Here is a 17,525-nt window from a genome sequence, read left to right as displayed (position 1 = left end):
GCGGCTCTACTCTGAGATTCTCCCGGATGACCGAGCTTCTTACCCTATATCGAAGGGAGAGCTGGGACACCCTGCGGAGGAAACTCATTTCGGCCGCTTGTATCCGGGATCTTGTTCTTTCGGTCACGACCCACAGCTTGTGACCAGAGGTGAGGGTCGGAAACATAGATCAACCGGTAAATTAAAAAAAAAATTCTTTACCACAATGGACCGATACAAAGTCTGCATCACTTCAGACGCTGCACCGATCCGCCTGTCGATCTCCCGTTCCATTCTTCCCTCACTCGTGAAAAAGACCCCAAGATACTTGAACTCCTCCACTTGGGGCAGGATCTCATCCCCGACCCGGAGAGGGCACGCCACCCTTTTCCGACTGAGAACCATGGTCTCAGATTTGGAGGTGATGATTCTCATCCCAGCCACTTCACACTCGGCTGCGAACTGCTCCAGTGAGAGTTGGAGATCACGGCTTGATGAAGCCAACAGAACCACATCATCTGCAAAAAGCAGAGATGCGATCCTGAGGCCACCAAACCCCCTCTACGCCTCGGCTGCGCCTTGTCCATAAAAGTTATAAACAGAATTTGTGACAAAGGGTAGCCTTGGCGGAGTCCAACCCTCACCAAAAACGAGTCTGATTTACTGCCGGATATGCGGACCAAACTCTTGACTCCGGTCGTACAGGGACCGAACAGCCCGTATCGGGGGGTTCGGCACCCCATACTCCTGAAGCACCCCCCACAGGACTCCCTGAGAGACACGGTCGAACGCCTTCCCCAAGTCCACAAAACACATGTAGACTTGTTAGGCGAACTCCCATGCACTCTCGAGGACCCTGCCGAGGGTGTAGAGCTGGTCCACTGTTCCACGGCCAGCAAGAAAACCACACTGCTCCTCCTGAATCTGAGATTCGACTTTCCGACGGACCCTCCTCTCCAACACCCCTGAATAGACCTACCAGGGAGGCTGAGGAGTGTGATCCCCCTGTAGTTGGAACACACCCTCCGGTTCCCCTTCTTAAAAAGCAGAATGATGGAGTCCCCAGTGGGAGCGCTCTTCAGCACCCCCTCCAAAGACTCCAAAAAGGGTGGGTACTCTGAACTGCTGTTTTGTGCATAAGCACAAACAACAGTCAGGACCCGTCCCCCCCACACAAAGGCGGAGGGAGGCTACCCTCTCGTCCACTGGGGCTAACCCCAACGTACAGCCGTGGAGCCGGGGTGCAACAAGTATACCCACACCTGCTCGGCGCCTCTCACCGTGGGCAACTCAAGAGTGGAAGAAAGTCCAACCCCTCTCGAGAGGCCCAAGCTGTGTGTGGAGGCGAGTCCGACTATATCTAGTTGGAACTTCTCGACCTCACACACTAGCTCGGGCTCATTCCCTGCCAGAGAGGTGACATTCCACGTCCCTAGAGCCAGTTTCTGTAGCCTTCGGCGATCGCCCAGCTTGCACTGCACCCGACCCCTATGGCCCCTCCCACAGGTGGTGAGCCCATGGGAAGGGGGACCCATGTTACCCTTTCAGGCTGTGCCCCATGGGTGCAGGCCCGGCCACCAGGCGTTCGCCTTCGAGCCCCGCCTCCAGGCCTGGCTCCAGAGGGGGGCCCCGGTGACCCGCGTCCGGGCAAGGGAAACCTAGATCCATTTGTTTCTCTCTTCATTGGGTTTTTGGAGCCGTGTTTTGTCTGGTCCCTAACCTAAGACCTGTTTGCCATGGGTGACCCTACCAGGGGCGTGAAGCCCCAGACAACTTATCTCTTAGGATCATTGGGACACACAAATCCCTCCACCACGATAAGGTGACGGCTTCCAGGAGGGGTATATATATATATTTTTGGTCACTGGGTTCAGGGGCGGTGGAACGGTGGACGACTGGTTAGAGGTTCAGCCTCACAGTTCTGAGGACCTGGGTTAAATCCCCGGCCCCGCCTGTGTGGAGTTTGCATGTTCTCCCCGTGCCTGCGTGGGTTTTCTCCGGGAACTCCGGTTTCCTCCCACATCCCAAAAACATGCATTAATTGGCGACTCTAAATTGCCCGTAGGTGTGAATGTGAGTGCGGATGGTTGTTTGTTCGTATGTGCCCTGCGATTGGCTGGCAACCAGTTCAGGGTGTACCCCGCCTCCTGCCCGATGACAGCTGGGATAGGCTCCAGCACGCCCGCGACCCTAGTGAGGAGAAGCGGCTCAGAAAATGGATGGCTGGAGGGGTTCAGGGGCCTATTTTGCTTTAAATATTTTAAGCTTTTTCGCTCGATTTGTCTATTCTCCCTTTCCGTAATTACAGTGACTCTTCTTTTAAAGCGTTACCTTGCGCAATGCGCATATTTACGCAAGATAGGATTTTAGAGAAATTTAAAACTTAATTTACGTTTTTTTTTCCAGTATTATTATTTACTCTGCAAAATTATTTTAAACATTCCTTTGTAGGAAAAATTCTTGCTTTTGTCGTACTTATTCATCCTACTGGACTTCCGGGTCCGGCCGGAATCCTCGCGCAACTTCGACGGTCGCGCGTGGCGTCATGTGACACCAGGAAGTGAGACGTATCAACAAAGTGAGGATGCTGTGACGGCTTTGACGCCTCATGTTTCATTATTCCTTACATTTGCTGCAAATACAATGGCTTCAGTTATTAAAGAAACGCAGAGGTTTGTTATTTTTTATTTTTTCTACTTTGGACTCTGAGACGTTCGTCAACGACAGCCTGGCTAGCCTCGAATTGTAGCCCAACGCTGTCACAAAATGAGTTTATCATTAGATAACTTGACATTACGTATTTATTGTTATTCATCTTTTTGGTTATTACAAATGACAAAAAAAAAAACAAGTTTTAAACGTTCTGCAGAGCAACCAAATGTAGTGTTCTGCTATTGTTCAGCTTGGTAATTATGGTTAGTCTACTATTAGAGCATGATTTGTCCGTTTAAAATGTCACATTTTTGTTTACGTTTGTCATGTATCAATGATAAAAAAAAGCAATTTCACACCGAAATGAATGCATGCATACATACCAATGCTCTGATAATTATATTCTAGTTCTAACATTTGGTACACCTGCACAAACAATGAGATGCAATGCAAACGCTGTTCGACAAATTCTACATTGTAAAATATCTCACAAATTTCCCCCCACATGCGTTTGGGAGATTTCCAGTGTGTTTAAAAGAAATGTTTTTTTGTTTGTTCACCCCCCTTCAAAATGTTTAAACTAAGGTTGAACATTCGCCCATAATCCCTATAGGTATGTTTGGTGCAAACAACACTGCTCATCATGAAAAAAAAAACAAAAAACATAATGTCACAGTGAAGCATTGTGGTGTCAGCATCTTGCTTTGGGGTTGTTTTTTCTTCAACTGTAACCGTTCCAAATACTAGTCAGTGTTAGCACAAAACCTTCAGGCCTTTGCTTGAAAGAAAGAGAAAAAAGTCAGGAAAAGCCTACTAGAACAACTGAAATTTATTTGAGGTAAATCAAAGGCACTTTAAAATGGTGGCAGGTGTGGGCTGACTCCCATTTAACATGAGTTTGAATGTGATTGGTTAATTGTGAACAAGGTGACATCCCCAGTTATAAGAGACTGTGCACACTTGTGCAACCAAACTAGCTCAGTTGTTTATTTTTTATGTCCCCTCTTGAAAATATTACTTTTTTTTTAACTTAAATTGTACAGGTTATAGGTCAAATTAAGGGTTGCATAAGTTTTGAAATTATTTATCTTGGCGTCTTTTTTTAATATCACAAAAACCTAGCATTTGAACAGGGGTGTGTAGACTTCTTATACCCACTGTACGATTGACAGCTCTGATCGTTTTCTGGGCTGATCGGGGAGGAATAATCACTCATAACACACCCCACACCATCACCGGGTAATTGCTCAGGATAATCATCTACATTAGAAGCATCCAATAATTGGACATTTGCCGACTTTGATCGGAAGAGAGGAAAATGCTTACATTTTTGGTGTATACCTCGCTTACTTTGGCATACTTCGACCAGATACACACAAGGATTTTTCAAATCTTAAAATATATTTTTTAAAATTTGTGACACACGCCCTTATAAAGGTACAAAATCAGGCATTTAACAGTTTTTATCATATTGTGTGTGTGTGGTGCGCTCTGATGATTTCAGCACTGAGCACCACATATATAAATCTGAGGCAGAAATCTCGCTTGATCACACGTGATGGAACAAAAATGAAGATGAAGATGCGGGCCTTAGAGCGACAAAAGATCGCTTGTTTCATCCTTTCTTAACAGCATCAAGGAAGCGGTGACTCTCATCAATTCCATAGATGTGAACAAGTTCTCCCGATTGATCTCCCGCATCATCCAAAAGCTTCATCTGAAGGTATGGTCACCTCATTGTGTGATTCATGTCCAAAGACAGAAGGCTTTTGACTGCAGGACCACTGTAGATGTGGTCAAACCCACTTGCATGCATTTATTCATTGACCTTTTGGTGTACTATACAGTACATTCATCAGTATTTTGGCTTTTCTTTGCAGGGAGAACGGACATTCAGCGAAGAGGAGGAGCAAAAACTTCAGATGGCTTTTTCGGTGGATAAACAGGCTCTCGACTTAATCCTGGAAACATCCGCTTTCATTCTTGAGCAGGTGAGGGGCCGTCATGTGACATCTGTTTCACTGCATTCGTGATCATAGCGTGACACTAATACGTTTGAAGGTTCTTGTATCAGAATATTGTACTCATAACTCATGACCTTTAAGGATAAACGCAAGATAGCTCTTTTCCTTTGTAATAATGTGAAAAATATTGAATGTGTGTTTGAATTTAGTTCATAGTATTTTGTAATTGATGGCTTCTTCCCTCATTCCAAAAACATGCATGTTAGGTTAATTGAAGACTTTAAATTGTGTGTGAATGTCTGTGTGAATTCTTGTTATGATTGTGTATAAGTGAAAGGTCACCCATATTCATATTTTATCAAGTTCAGTCACCGACAAAAGTTCCAAGTCCTAACAAATGATTAGGCAGAAAATGTAATGTTTGCATCCCTCCAGCTGGGTTCACTGTTGCGCTGTCTGTGTAACTTAAGCCATTCTCCCCGATCTTTGCCTCCCATTTTAGGCAGTGTACCATAATGTGAAGCCATCCTCTCTGCAGCAGCAGCTTCAGGGGATCAACATGAACCTCGACAAGGCTGAAGTGTTCTCTCAAACGTGGTCCACTTCTGGCCCCCAGCTGGTGGACCGACTAAAGCACAATATTTTTGCCCCTAAGAAGGTAAGATCCATAACAACTTCAGTTTTTGACCTCGGAAAAGTATTTGGAACAACTGTGTTAGTAAATGTATCGCAGATTTTAGACACATTTTTCAGTAAACCAAAGGAAATTTAAATAGAAGTATTTACTGACTCTACTGCAGAAAGTAGCAGAATGTTATTCTTTACGTGGAGGGTTTTCTTTGTACTAAGGCATTTCTTCCTAAAATATTTTTTTACTAGAATTCCCCCCTATAAATAAATAACGGTACTTCATTAAAAATAATGAGGTTCATATTTAGTTCACTCGAAAGATTGTTTTGCAGCAAGACATGACATTTATTTGTCCAATCAGATCATCAGCATATTTATTGCAATATAATATGTCTTAACACATTCACTGCCATTGACGGCTTTAGAAGTCAACTATCCATGTTAACTGGGAAGGCTGGCAGTGAATGTGTTAATAAACATTAAATGGGGCATGGCATCTTTTAGACCTGAGCCCACTATTTGAGGATATATTGTTTGTTTCTATGTGCCATGCGATTGGCTGGCAACCAGTTCAGGGTGTACCCCGCCTCCTGCCCGATGACAGCTGGGATAGGCTCCAGCACGCCCACGACCCTAGTGAGGAGAAGCGGCTCAGAAAATGGATGGATGGATGAACTTAATATCGAGTTCTATTAAAAAGTTGTCACTCTGATTGTCCCGTCTTCATTCATATTAATGTTACACAACATTAATTCTCCTTGCAGTTAAGTCAATTTATTTCTTGCCGTTCTTGAATTTATTTTTAAAATACTGATTTTTGTAAAATGGGGAAAATTCCCTCAAGGGACAGTACAAAACCAAGCGTGGTAACATAGGACCCCCTCCATTCTTTAATCTGGCCCATTGACATAATCAAGATTCCAGTAATATTTTTTAATAATTTAGCCATTTTTTTGCCTAAATTTGGTTAAATAAAATGTATTTATTCATTAATTTAATTAAAATTACATTGTAAATAAAAATATTGGTAAAATAAACAATTTTACATATCATTTAATTTATTATAATTACAAAATGAGTTTAAAAAAATCTAATTAGTTTCATATCTTTCACATGCATTTTAACTTTTAACTTTTTTTCCCGGTTTAAAAAATCAAGTGTGGCCCTTGAGTACAAAAGTTTGCCCACCCTTGGTATGAACATTTTTGTGGCCTTCTCCACAAATCTGTTTTAAATTATGATGATGATTTACAATAGTAGTAAGGCATCAAGTATACCTGAAATAGTTTAAGTAGTTAGCGCTCCACTGACAGTGTAGTGATTCACTCGCCTGACTTGACCTCAGACAACATGGTTCAATTCCCACAGACTCTGTGTGAATGTTTGTCTATATGTTCCCTGTGATTGACTGGCGACCATTTTAGGGTGTAGTTTGCCTGGGATAGGATCCAGCTCACCCTCCACCCTGATGAGGAGAAGCACTATAGAAATGGATGGATGGATAATGCTGATGTACAAAATCCATCCTTACACTTCATCCATTTTCATGTATTCTGTTCGTCCACATTATACTTAGCCCATTTCCCATCACCCTGCCCTCATTAAAACCATGCTGTTTTATAATAACAGCAATTATTCTCAGCATGTGAATGTTGTCACATATTTTTTTTTTTTTTTTTATTATTTTTTTTAAAGCCACTCCTGTGCTACCCTGACTTCAAACGGCGCCACCAAGTCGAGATCTAAGTGGAAACAGAGACAGCGTGTCGGCATCAGTCACGCCGGAGTTGTTGTCATTTAGATATCTCACCTGCTTGTGTTTCCACACGTCATCTTCTCCATCCCTACTGGATTTGATTGATTTTGAATGTGTCCGTATGCGTTAAATTAGCCCGTGGTGGCTTTATTTTACAATTAGAAATTCATTTGCAGTTTGGATGCGGAGGGGTGATCAGCTCCTATTCTGGAGGGAATCTCAAGAGTTTTCATAAGTCTCAAAAAGTCGCTGGATTTATTGGTAGTCGTTTTTTCGTGAGGAGCCACTTGCTCTTTCACATCTTAGCTCCGCCCCCGGTCGTCACTTATGAGTGAAACGAAGCAAAAATTTCAGCTACGGGCCTTGGGCTAAATGGTGGCAGCGAAGTCAACTCACTTCGCAACAAGCAGCAGTTCAGGAGATAGTGAACAATTATTCAAAAATTGCCAATTGCGTGCTTTAAGCTGTTTATTGCCACCCCCAGTGTTATTTAAAACAACCGCATAACTTTGCCTTATAGTAACGTCTGCTAGCTTAATGCTAACACACAATACAAAATGCCATAGATGGGCTAACAAAACTAGTATTGATCTTGCAGTAGTTATAACTCTTTAGGCAATGGCTATTCGAACACAACAGTGCAGCAACACGTAGACTGACAATAACGTGATACTCACAGGCATATATTCTTTATCCTCTGCAAAAAAGGACCCATATGACTGCAACTTACTGAGTCAGTTCTGAAACTCTTCTTCGTGTATGTCTAAATGTCTCTATTCCCTGCCCATTGGCGGCCAAGTCCCACATACACCAGTAGGAGCACTCTTGGGCTTAAATTGAATAATGGCATTTCTATTAATTTCAATAGGAAATGATGATTTGTGTGTTATGAGCATGGTCATGGAATAAATTAAATTCCTAAATCAAGGCACCAATGTACCTAATAATAAATACATACACAATTAATATACCCCTTCAACTACGGTACAATTTATTGTCAACTTTGTGAAAGGCAGGAAAAAAGGAGAGCCCATTAAATCTGAATGAATAATTATAAATACTGTATAATTAATTCGAAAAGTAATCAACCCCTGTTACTACTATTCCCTGTGATTAGGATTATGCACTTACCAGCCCCTTCATTAGGTTCACTTGCCTCATATAGCTGAACATAATAACCAACGTATTAGCATTAGCTCTCAGTGTGCCGTGCAGTTGTAAAACCACTGCAAACTAAAAAAACATTCATAAACCTCTCCCAATATGTATAATAAATTAGTCTGTGACAGTTATTAATTCTAAAATGCAGAAAATTTTCCCTACAGGTACAGCTGTTGTATTGGTTAGATGATGCAGATGTACCTAATGTTGCAGTTTGTTAAAAAGCACAAGCTGACATGGACAAATATACTACTATGCTTTCCATGAAAATGCCTTTCTTATGTTTATTTATGACCCCACTGCATTATAATTCAATTCAATTAATGACATTCATTTTGAAATCGATTTATGGATCTATATGCAGCATGTCGGCACTGAAAGTAATAAAAGTTAGCATGTCGTGGAGTTAAGATGATCACTCACGTTAGTGTGGATCTTGTTCCCGGCATGAATAATGTGCCAACTGCAGCTTTTTCCCACCTCGCATCCGGTCCTGTGATGCCACACAAGCATCCACAACCAATAAGTCACACACAGTTTATCATGAGGACCTCTAGCTGCATCATAAACTGCTTAACTGCGGCACCAGTCCCGTGAATCTATCATGGCACTGCATAAGGACTGAGGCGGAGAGGGAGATTGGGAACATTAAGTTTTAGCCCACTAGCTGGCCTTCTTTTTTTCACCTATAAGGAAGTGCTCTGTTGTTTTTGTGTTTCCAGCTGGATTTTGTCAGCTGGCAGTTGAACCTGCAGATGGCCCAGTCCAGCCAGGCCAGACTCAAGTCCCCCAATGCTGTGCTCCAACTGGGCCTCCACAATGAAGACTCTCAGGTGGGAAAGCACACAAAGTACAACACAGTTAGACTACATCATCCATCACTTTCCATTATCCCTCTGCTTTTCCGATCTGCCCCTTTTACTTAAGTAATAGATGTTAATCCCACCGGTGTTTGTTTTGACCCAGAGGTACATAGACCTCTGGCTCCAGAGTAAGTGTGTGTGTAAAGTTCAGAGGTCGGGGAGCTTGTTATCTGAAACCTCAATGGTCTCACGGGTCAAATAGTAGTGAAATAGATGTACCTTTTTGAGCTGTTAATGTGTTTTATTCTGTCTGTTGTCTGTAATTCCAAATGTGGTACTACACAGTATATTCGTACAGCCATATTGTTTTTTAAATAGACAATTAGACTTCAATCCAATTTCAAACTAGTCGTCAATGGACCGATCATGCATGTTTTTGGAATGTGGGAGGAAAAAAAACAAAACACCAAGCACAGGGATAACATGTCATTTCAACACTAGAAGGCTCAAGCTAAGATTCAAACCCTTAACCTCAGAATTGTGAGGCAAACAAGCTCAGCACTAGTTCACCGTGCTGCTCAGTTTGGCAGATAGTGAACAATTACAAAAAAAGAGGCTTCAAACCTGTTTAATGCCACTCTCAGTTGGAGTTTGCTCTCATACTAAACATATTACAAAAAGTATTTCGTTGTGTATTTAAAACAACCAAAAAACATTTCCTTCCGCTAGGTTAATACTAGCACACAATGCAAAACGCCATAGACGGACAGATATTTCAACACAAATGGTGCATCAAAACGTGTAGACAGACAATAGAACAATACTCACAGGCAAAATTTCTTTATCCTCTGTGAAAAACAGCTATCACCACAGTTTACCGAGTCACTAACACAAGTTGTGAAAGTCTTCTTTTTTTGGTATTTATTACTATATTATACTGCCCCCCGGTGGCCAAGTCACACACACCAGGAGTTTCAGTTAATTAGTCATGATGCACAAAATGTTTAATTCTTAGCACTCAATTTAATTATGTTATTACTATGTTTTATGAAGTAAATTTTATAGTGTTATTTTTCTTAATTAAAAAACATTACTAATTTTTTTTTTTTGGGGGGGGTGGCTGGAATGGATTAATGGCATTTCCATTCATTTCAATGGGGAAATATTATTTGAGATGTGAATGTTCTGAGTTACAAGCATGCTCACGGAATGAATTAAACTCATAATATCAAGTCAACACTGCATTTAAACCCCCACCCCCACATTGAATAACGATCCAGTCACGCTGACTACATTCTACACGATGCCACCAATATGCTATAATAATGTATATTATTCTACAATGTATTACGATTTCCTTGGTGATTAAAATGCTTCCTATAAGTTTCATTTTGTCTTGGTTTAATTAGTAGTGGTAAATAGCAATCATAAATTCAGACTTTTTACATTTTACATAATTCATCATAATTGTTTTTAATCACAGATTTTTTTAAATCAGTCCTTTTAGGCATTTAGTGGCCTTTTCTCCGAAGCAATTTAGTGGACTATCTTGTTTCAGCTGACTAGTCAAGTGTTTTTTCCCTCCCTTGTCTTCCCATCGAGAATGCATGCACAGATTAACCATGGAATTAAGTGGGGTATCTTCAAGTACAGGCATATAGGCACATGGTACGGGAAAAGAAAATATAGGTTTTTCAGTGTCTTTGTGTATGCGACTGAAGCAGGATTTTACATTTAGTAAGCCTCCTTTTTTGCAGTGTTTACTTGAGACTAGTAAAGGAGGCATTAATTTATTTAAATCCACTTACCCAACTCTTGTGGGAGGAGATTGCTGGGGGCTCAAAAAACTGCTCGTTTAAACTGAAGAGAGCTCAACAAAAAGGAAAAAAAAAAAAAGCACACAGGGAAGATTTCACTTCTGCAGAGGGCGCTGTTGTCTCACAGTTGGTAAAGAATGCTGGACCAAGAACTATTACATTAATACCTGTTTTAAAGTCTTTCTTGAGGAGCCATTAAAAAAAAAATCTATTTTTTGTGCAGTATACACTAATTGAGCATTCTGCCATCTGCAATGAAGTGAAAACAACAAAGCAAGAGGAAGTGGATATAAAATAGTACTTTAATAGGAGGTTTACCCCCTGGCAGAGTTCGGAGAACATGGAGGAACGGCGCGGGGAAGACAAATCGGACAAGAGGGAGTAAAATAATGTCGGCCTGTGTGGTATTGATTGTTCGGTGCGGAGAAAGTTTGGAGGCTCTGCCATCTGACCAGTCTCTTGCTTCATTAGCACGCTCCCTGAGGAGGCGGAGTAAGGAGAACAAATGCCAGGTGCTTTACTTCTTCTTCACCAAACTGTACGAGACATCCAGTCCAGATGCAGATGTCGCACAGAGTACTTGGGGGGATTTCATGGACTGCCTTTCGGTATAATGGGAAACCATTTTATCCCATGAGAAATAATGGAAATTAAGTGTCGCCATCAACAAACCTTTTTTTTTTTTTTTTTTTAACTTTACTGGCATTTGTTTAAGAGTAACATTTGAGTATTCTTAACTGTCATACAAGTGTCAAAGTTAGTGTATGAAATAACCACTGTTAGTACCGTAATTTCTCTTGTATAAGACGCTCTCGAGCATAACGCGGTACCCCAAAGTCGACTCCAGAAATCGAGAAAACTCTCTACCTATGTACAATATGCACCCAAAACTTCCTATCCGCTCATATATTCACATGCAGCCATTTGCTAAAATAATTTTAAGTAAATTCTTTTCTACATTAATGTACACACAGCACCCCATATTGACAGAAAAAAACACAATTGTTGAAATCTTTGCAGATTTATTAAAAAAGCAAAACTGAAATATCACACAGCCATAAGTATTCAGACCCTTTGCTCAATATTTAGTAGAAGCACCCTTTTGAGCTAATACAGCCATGAGTCTTTTTGGGAATGATGAATGATGAAGTTTTTCACACCTGGATTTAAGGATCCTCTGCCATTCCTCCTTGCAGATCCTCTCCAGTTCTGTCAGGTTGGATGGTGAACGTTGGTGGGCAGCCATTTTCAGGTCTTTCCAGATATGTTCAATTGGGTTAAGTCAGGGCCTTGTCTGGGCCATTCAAAAACAGTCATAGAGTTGTTCTGAAGCCACTCCTTTGGTGTGCTTAGGGTCATTGTCTTTTTCGAAGTTGAACCTTTGGCCCAGTCTGAGGTTCTGAGCACTCTGGAGAAGGTCTTCATCCAGGATATCCCTGTACTCGGCCGCATTCATCTTTCCTTCGATTGCAAACAGTCATCCTGTCCCTGAAGCTGAAAAACACCCCCACAGCATGATGCTGCCACCACCATGCTTCACTGTTGGGACTGTATTCGACAGGTGATGAGCATTGCCTGGTTTTCTCGACACATGCCACTTAGAATCAACGTCAACAGTTTCTTTCTTGGTCTCATCAGACCAGAGAATCTTATTTCTCACCATCTTGGAATCCTTCAGGTGTTTTTTTTAGCAAACTCCATGCGGGCTTTCATGTGTCTTGCACTGAGGAGAGGCTTCCGTCGAGTTACTCTGCCATAAAGCCCCGACTGGTGGAGGGCTGCAGTGATGGTTGACTTTCTAGAACTTTCTCCTATCTCTTGACTGCATCTCTGGAGCTCAGCCACAGTGATCTTTGGGTTCTTCTTTACCTCTCTCCAAGGCTCTTCTCCCCCAATTGCTCAGTTTGGCCGGACGGCCAGCTCTAGGAAGGGTTCTGATCGTCCCAAACGTCTTCCATTTCAGGATTATGGAGGCTACTGTGCTCTTAGGAACCTTAAGTGCAGCGGACATTTTTTTGTAACCGTGGCCAGATCTGTGCCTTACCACAATTCTGACTCTGAGCTCTCCAGGCAGTTCCTTTGACCTCATGATTCTCATTTGTTCTGACATGCACTGTGAGCTGTGAGGTCTTATATAGACAGGGGTGTAGCTTTCCTAATCAGGTCCAATCAGTATAATCAAACACAGCTGGACTCCAATGAAGGTGTAGAACCATTTTAAGGATGATCAGAAGAAATGGACAGCACCCGAGTTAAATATAGTGTCACAGCAAAGGGTCTGAATACTTGTGACTGTGTGCTATTTCAGTTTTTATTTTTTAATAAATCAGCAAAAATTTCAACAATTACGTTTTTTTCTGTCAATATGGGGTGCTGTGTGTACATTAATGAGGAAAAAAATGAATTTAAATGATTTTAACAAATGCTGCAATATAAAAAAGAGTGAAAAATTTAAGGGGGTCTGAAAACTTTCCGTACCCACTGTATACTTATAATTAATTCTAATCAGCTATATAAACCATGAAGAGATCCACTATCTCCTGATGTATTTAATATATCTACAGTTTAGTTTCGAAATTTCAGTTTAAAGGTCCGGGCTTACTCCTCCCACGTGCACACTGACACGTGAGCCAACTTGCACGGTGTAATGAAAACTTGACAAGTCATCTGTCGGGGTGATAAATTCACTTCTGTTTTCATAATAATAATTAAAAAAAAAGTTAACATGCAACAGCAAGATGCATAAAAACATTTAAGGTATGTTAACATTCACATTATTAACTATTTAGGGGTTTAGGGGACTAACTGACAAAACAGCATTTTAACAACTATTTACAACAACACTAGGCATGCTGGAAAGCACCCCAACGCTGCGTGGTGACATCATCGTTAAAACATGGTGGCATGCTATCAGAGTATTTCCCAATACTCCCACCAGTGACTCGATGGGATATTTTCCAGCCACTGTAGGCTTTAAGTAGATATGTTTTCATAGTTATGTGTAGACATAAGAAAGATGCTAGATGGAGTAGCATCCATTTTTCCAGGTCATACTTCGTAGAGGTATTTGATTGACAGTTGACAGTTGTGCGGGGCGTGATTTTAGTGGATAAAGTGGATATGCCCACAGCGTCTGAAAGTGGTGCGAACGGCTAGATTTTTTTCATGATTTTGAAGCTTCATTTTATATACTTGGCATTTTTTTTTTTCCATCATTCAAATTTGTCAGGGTTGTCATTCTCCTCTGTGGTGTGTCAAATTTACAAGACATTTATTTTCATATGTATCTGCTTCAAGCCTCCAGTGGCTGGAGTTGATCTCCCAGGGTCGTTGCGGGGCTTTTCCATGCAGCGACAAAGAAGCGCTTTAAAGCGGCCATGCCAACCCTGTCCATACGCTGGCTGTCAAGTTGGACTGCTTTTTTTTGCCCCCCCCCTTCTCACTCTTCTGTCTTTCTCTGCGTGACGTGCGCACTCACGGCCGACAACGAAGCGCTCTAAAGCAGCCATGCAAATCTCTGAATTCACTTTACAGGCTCTTTCAAGTGTCCTATTCCAAACTGCTACTCTATGCCTTTTCACTAGTAAAGACAGTAAAAGAAAAAAAAAAAGAAAATATCCATGCAGGCAGCACTTGAGTGCAGTATCCCTTCCATCACATGGCACCTGTTGCATTGAAGCTTGAAGTAGGAGATTTTACAGAAAAAGCCTCAAGTTGTCTGGAGTTGGGGAAGAATAAGAAAAATATTCGCGGAGACATGAGGAACGATAACCATGCAGTTAAAAATTGGCACAGGATGCAAGACAAAGTGAAATATGGTGCAGGTTTTGTGAGTGCTTCTTTTGCATTTCCCCGTGGACGTTTTGTCGTAGGTAAAGGCAGCAGTGAATTTCAATATGAACCCTTGCTAACAATGGCTGTGGGGGACTTTTTCCATTTGTCAAAACAAATCCATCAACCATTTGTCTCTATATGTGCCTTGAAACAGAAATCTGCAATCTAGATGTGCTGCCTGGAGTGGTTTAGAAGTTAGAAGAACCAAACACACATAAGGTGCCCATTACTTGTTTGCTCGATTGTGTAGCATTTTACACATGTCTGTAGTTTTCACTTCAATGCGCTTGATTGCTGCCTGCATTTTCTGACTACAGAAAAACACACAAAAGCAATGTGATGCAAGGATTAAGTCAGAGGAATTGAAAAAACAAAACGTAAACAAGACAATTGTTTTTTTCCCCCCATGGTGTAGGTGTGTGCTTTGTGCTGTACTGCGAACCCCTAAATGATTTTTTGGGGGGCACATTGTTTTGTAAAAACACAAAAACAAAAACTGCAAGCAGTGTTAAAGGGGCGCCCCGTCTACCAATTTTCTCGGTGAATCCTTGAAATAATTATCAGACTTTGACGCCCAATTGATGGCGCAGGCGAAAAATCTTGAAACTTTCCTCGCCAATCTGTATAGTTGCTTGGGACCGATGCTCTTTAGGGCCTCGTCAGAGTTCGTCAGTACGAGCCCTGGAATTCGCCCAAACTGGCAGCTTCAAACTATGGCTGATTTCAATTTTGGGCATAGGTCCCTAAAACCTTTTTCGTTAGTCCTGTTATAATAGACGTCCACCCAATTTCGTGTCAATCTGTGAAACTGGTGTCGGGTGGCAATGTTTTTTAACTTTCCTTTCCAGGGTGTGCTACTGAGTGGGTTTTTGCGAGGTTCATGTTGAAGACTCCTAAAATACATACATTTTGCCCAAGATACACAAGCTTGTAAAAATTGGGGAAATTATTAACATTCTTCTGTCATATGAATTTTGGGGGCCTCGACATGCCTTAACTTATGTCGAGGCCCCCAAAATTCACATGACAGAAGAATGTTAATAATTTCCCCAAATCCTAGAGCCAGATATAGTTAATCTTTCTAATGAGAAACACATTCATATTTGCATTTCAGTGCATATAGTCACATCCGTGCAGGAAAGAAGCAGTAGTTGACGACACAGTTATACGTTCAGCGACAAGAGTGTCTTTATTACTTCATTTTTTAATCTGGCCCTTTAAAAAGGTGCACGCGCACCTGGCTTTTGAGGGCAACGGGAGATGGGTTAGTTAAATTCATGCTTAAGACACATTAATTTAATGCCTCAAGTGCCCCTGCGGCTTCCTTTAATGTCTCACTCCCTTTTCACCCTCTCCTTATGACGTTAGTGCGAGTCAGTACTTCATGGAGCGAGGGTCCAGGTGACATTTATAATACAGCCAACAAGACTAATCAAACATACTGAGCTCATTTAGCTTCGACATGATGTCTCCAATTTAGCGGAAGCTCAATTTATGTATTTTCTCTGTTTTGAGTACTTGCTGATACTGAGTACCGAAACTTTGACAGTTTACCTTTACAGTTTTGCCCGACATTTCACTTAAATGTAGCCTGTAACACAAAGCGTTTTGTGGAGTCTCACTCTGAGCACATGGGAGCACTTTATAAAAGGAATGTATACATTAGATAATGCCTAGATCAGACTACAGGATTTTAGCCCCGATATTGGCCCGATTAGCTATTGCGGGCAATTTCCCAGATCGGGCCTGACATATTTCATTGGGAACGACAAAACTTCTTGTAGTGTGACATAATCCACAACCAACGATTTGGCCCTATGATAGCCCTACGATGCGAACGAAAAGTCTAGCATGATGGTTTTTTTTTTAACAGCTTCCGTGTAGAGTGACATGCCAACGCCAATTCTCTGACAGCGCACCTGGACGTTGACCAATAGGATTGCGTATTGTGACCAGCGTACCGCCTCCCGTGCTTGCTGTTGTCAACATACTTTGTCGCCGTTGTCAACATTTATTCACATGCACAAACCAATGTTTAATGAAGCTTTAGAGCGTGATTTGACAGTGCTAGCACTAGCTTGCTAGGCTACATAACATTTTGCTCGCAAGCCGTATCGTATAAAAAGTAGGTAAAGATACCTTAAGCAATCCTTGAATTGACAGCCCAAAACCTCATCTCCCGAGCACCCCGTGAAACCGCACGTTTCTGTCCTCTCTTTGTTCTTTTCTCCCCCAACATTGCCGCATTGATCCATTTTGTAACGTCTTGTTGTCGCCATGGTAATGGTTGTAACCGGCTGCTTTAAAAGGTGACATATTTTCTGGTCACGCCTCCCTGACAGTGTTTGATTTGACAAGATTAAAACCCAGTGATCATAAAAGCCGGGATACGGTGGTATCGAAGTACATGTTCTGTAGTGTTGCCACTGTCTGACTGAAATACAGCAAGATTTTATGGCAGTAGTCTTACATAATGCAATTGTGAAAGACCAAATTTGTCTTGTAGTCTGATCCAGGCATAAGAGACAAGGACGAAATATGAGGGGAAGAAGAACATCGAGTCTGGTGGATATGCAAGTAGGAATAACTGCAAAATAAAGTGAAATACAATACTGAGAATATCACAAATTCTGTAACAGGATAAATGAAGTGCTACTTTGTCACACTTTGTCAAAAATGCTCCGAGACTACTACACCGATATTTTCTTTTACCGATAAAAAATATCGGTGTAGTAGTCTCGGAGCATTTTTTTCGAGTTCGAGTACAAGACGTACAGTATCTGTCGATGTCATTACCACGATGTACCCGCCATGCACAGCAGATGGGGCATCTGTAAACGCTAAACATTAGAACACTGACTGAAAAGAACACCCCATATGAATCAGGTCATTATGGAACTGTAATATTATTTCAAATGTATTTCTCATT

At 41.6% G+C, this 17,525-nt stretch overlaps 1 protein-coding gene across 2 annotated transcripts in view; it reads left to right on the top strand.

The window, feature by feature from the left end:
* The first annotated feature begins 2,519 nt into the window (after positions 1 to 2,519).
* Positions 2,520 to 17,525, top strand: part of commd10 (COMM domain containing 10) — a 49,768-nt gene continuing 34,762 nt past the window's right edge. Inside the window, exons 1-5 of one of the 2 annotated variants that reach the window (XM_061673400.1) lie at positions 2,520 to 2,651; positions 4,264 to 4,354; positions 4,512 to 4,622; positions 5,098 to 5,253; positions 8,865 to 8,975. In XM_061673400.1, coding sequence (XP_061529384.1) covers positions 2,623 to 2,651; positions 4,264 to 4,354; positions 4,512 to 4,622; positions 5,098 to 5,253; positions 8,865 to 8,975 — 498 coding nt within the window. In that variant the 5' untranslated portion in view covers positions 2,520 to 2,622. Of the gene's footprint in view, positions 2,652 to 4,263; positions 4,355 to 4,511; positions 4,623 to 5,097; positions 5,254 to 5,795; positions 5,937 to 8,864; positions 8,976 to 17,525 lie in introns of those variants that run through there. The other variant, XM_061673401.1, reaches the window with a different exon arrangement.

The sequence above is a fragment of the Phycodurus eques genome, chromosome 3 (genome assembly GCF_024500275.1).
Source record: "Phycodurus eques isolate BA_2022a chromosome 3, UOR_Pequ_1.1, whole genome shotgun sequence".
Classification (NCBI taxonomy): Eukaryota; Metazoa; Chordata; class Actinopteri; order Syngnathiformes; family Syngnathidae; genus Phycodurus; species Phycodurus eques.
The sequence above is the reverse complement of the archived record's forward strand: the minus strand, read 5'-3'. Positions and strand labels throughout refer to the sequence as shown.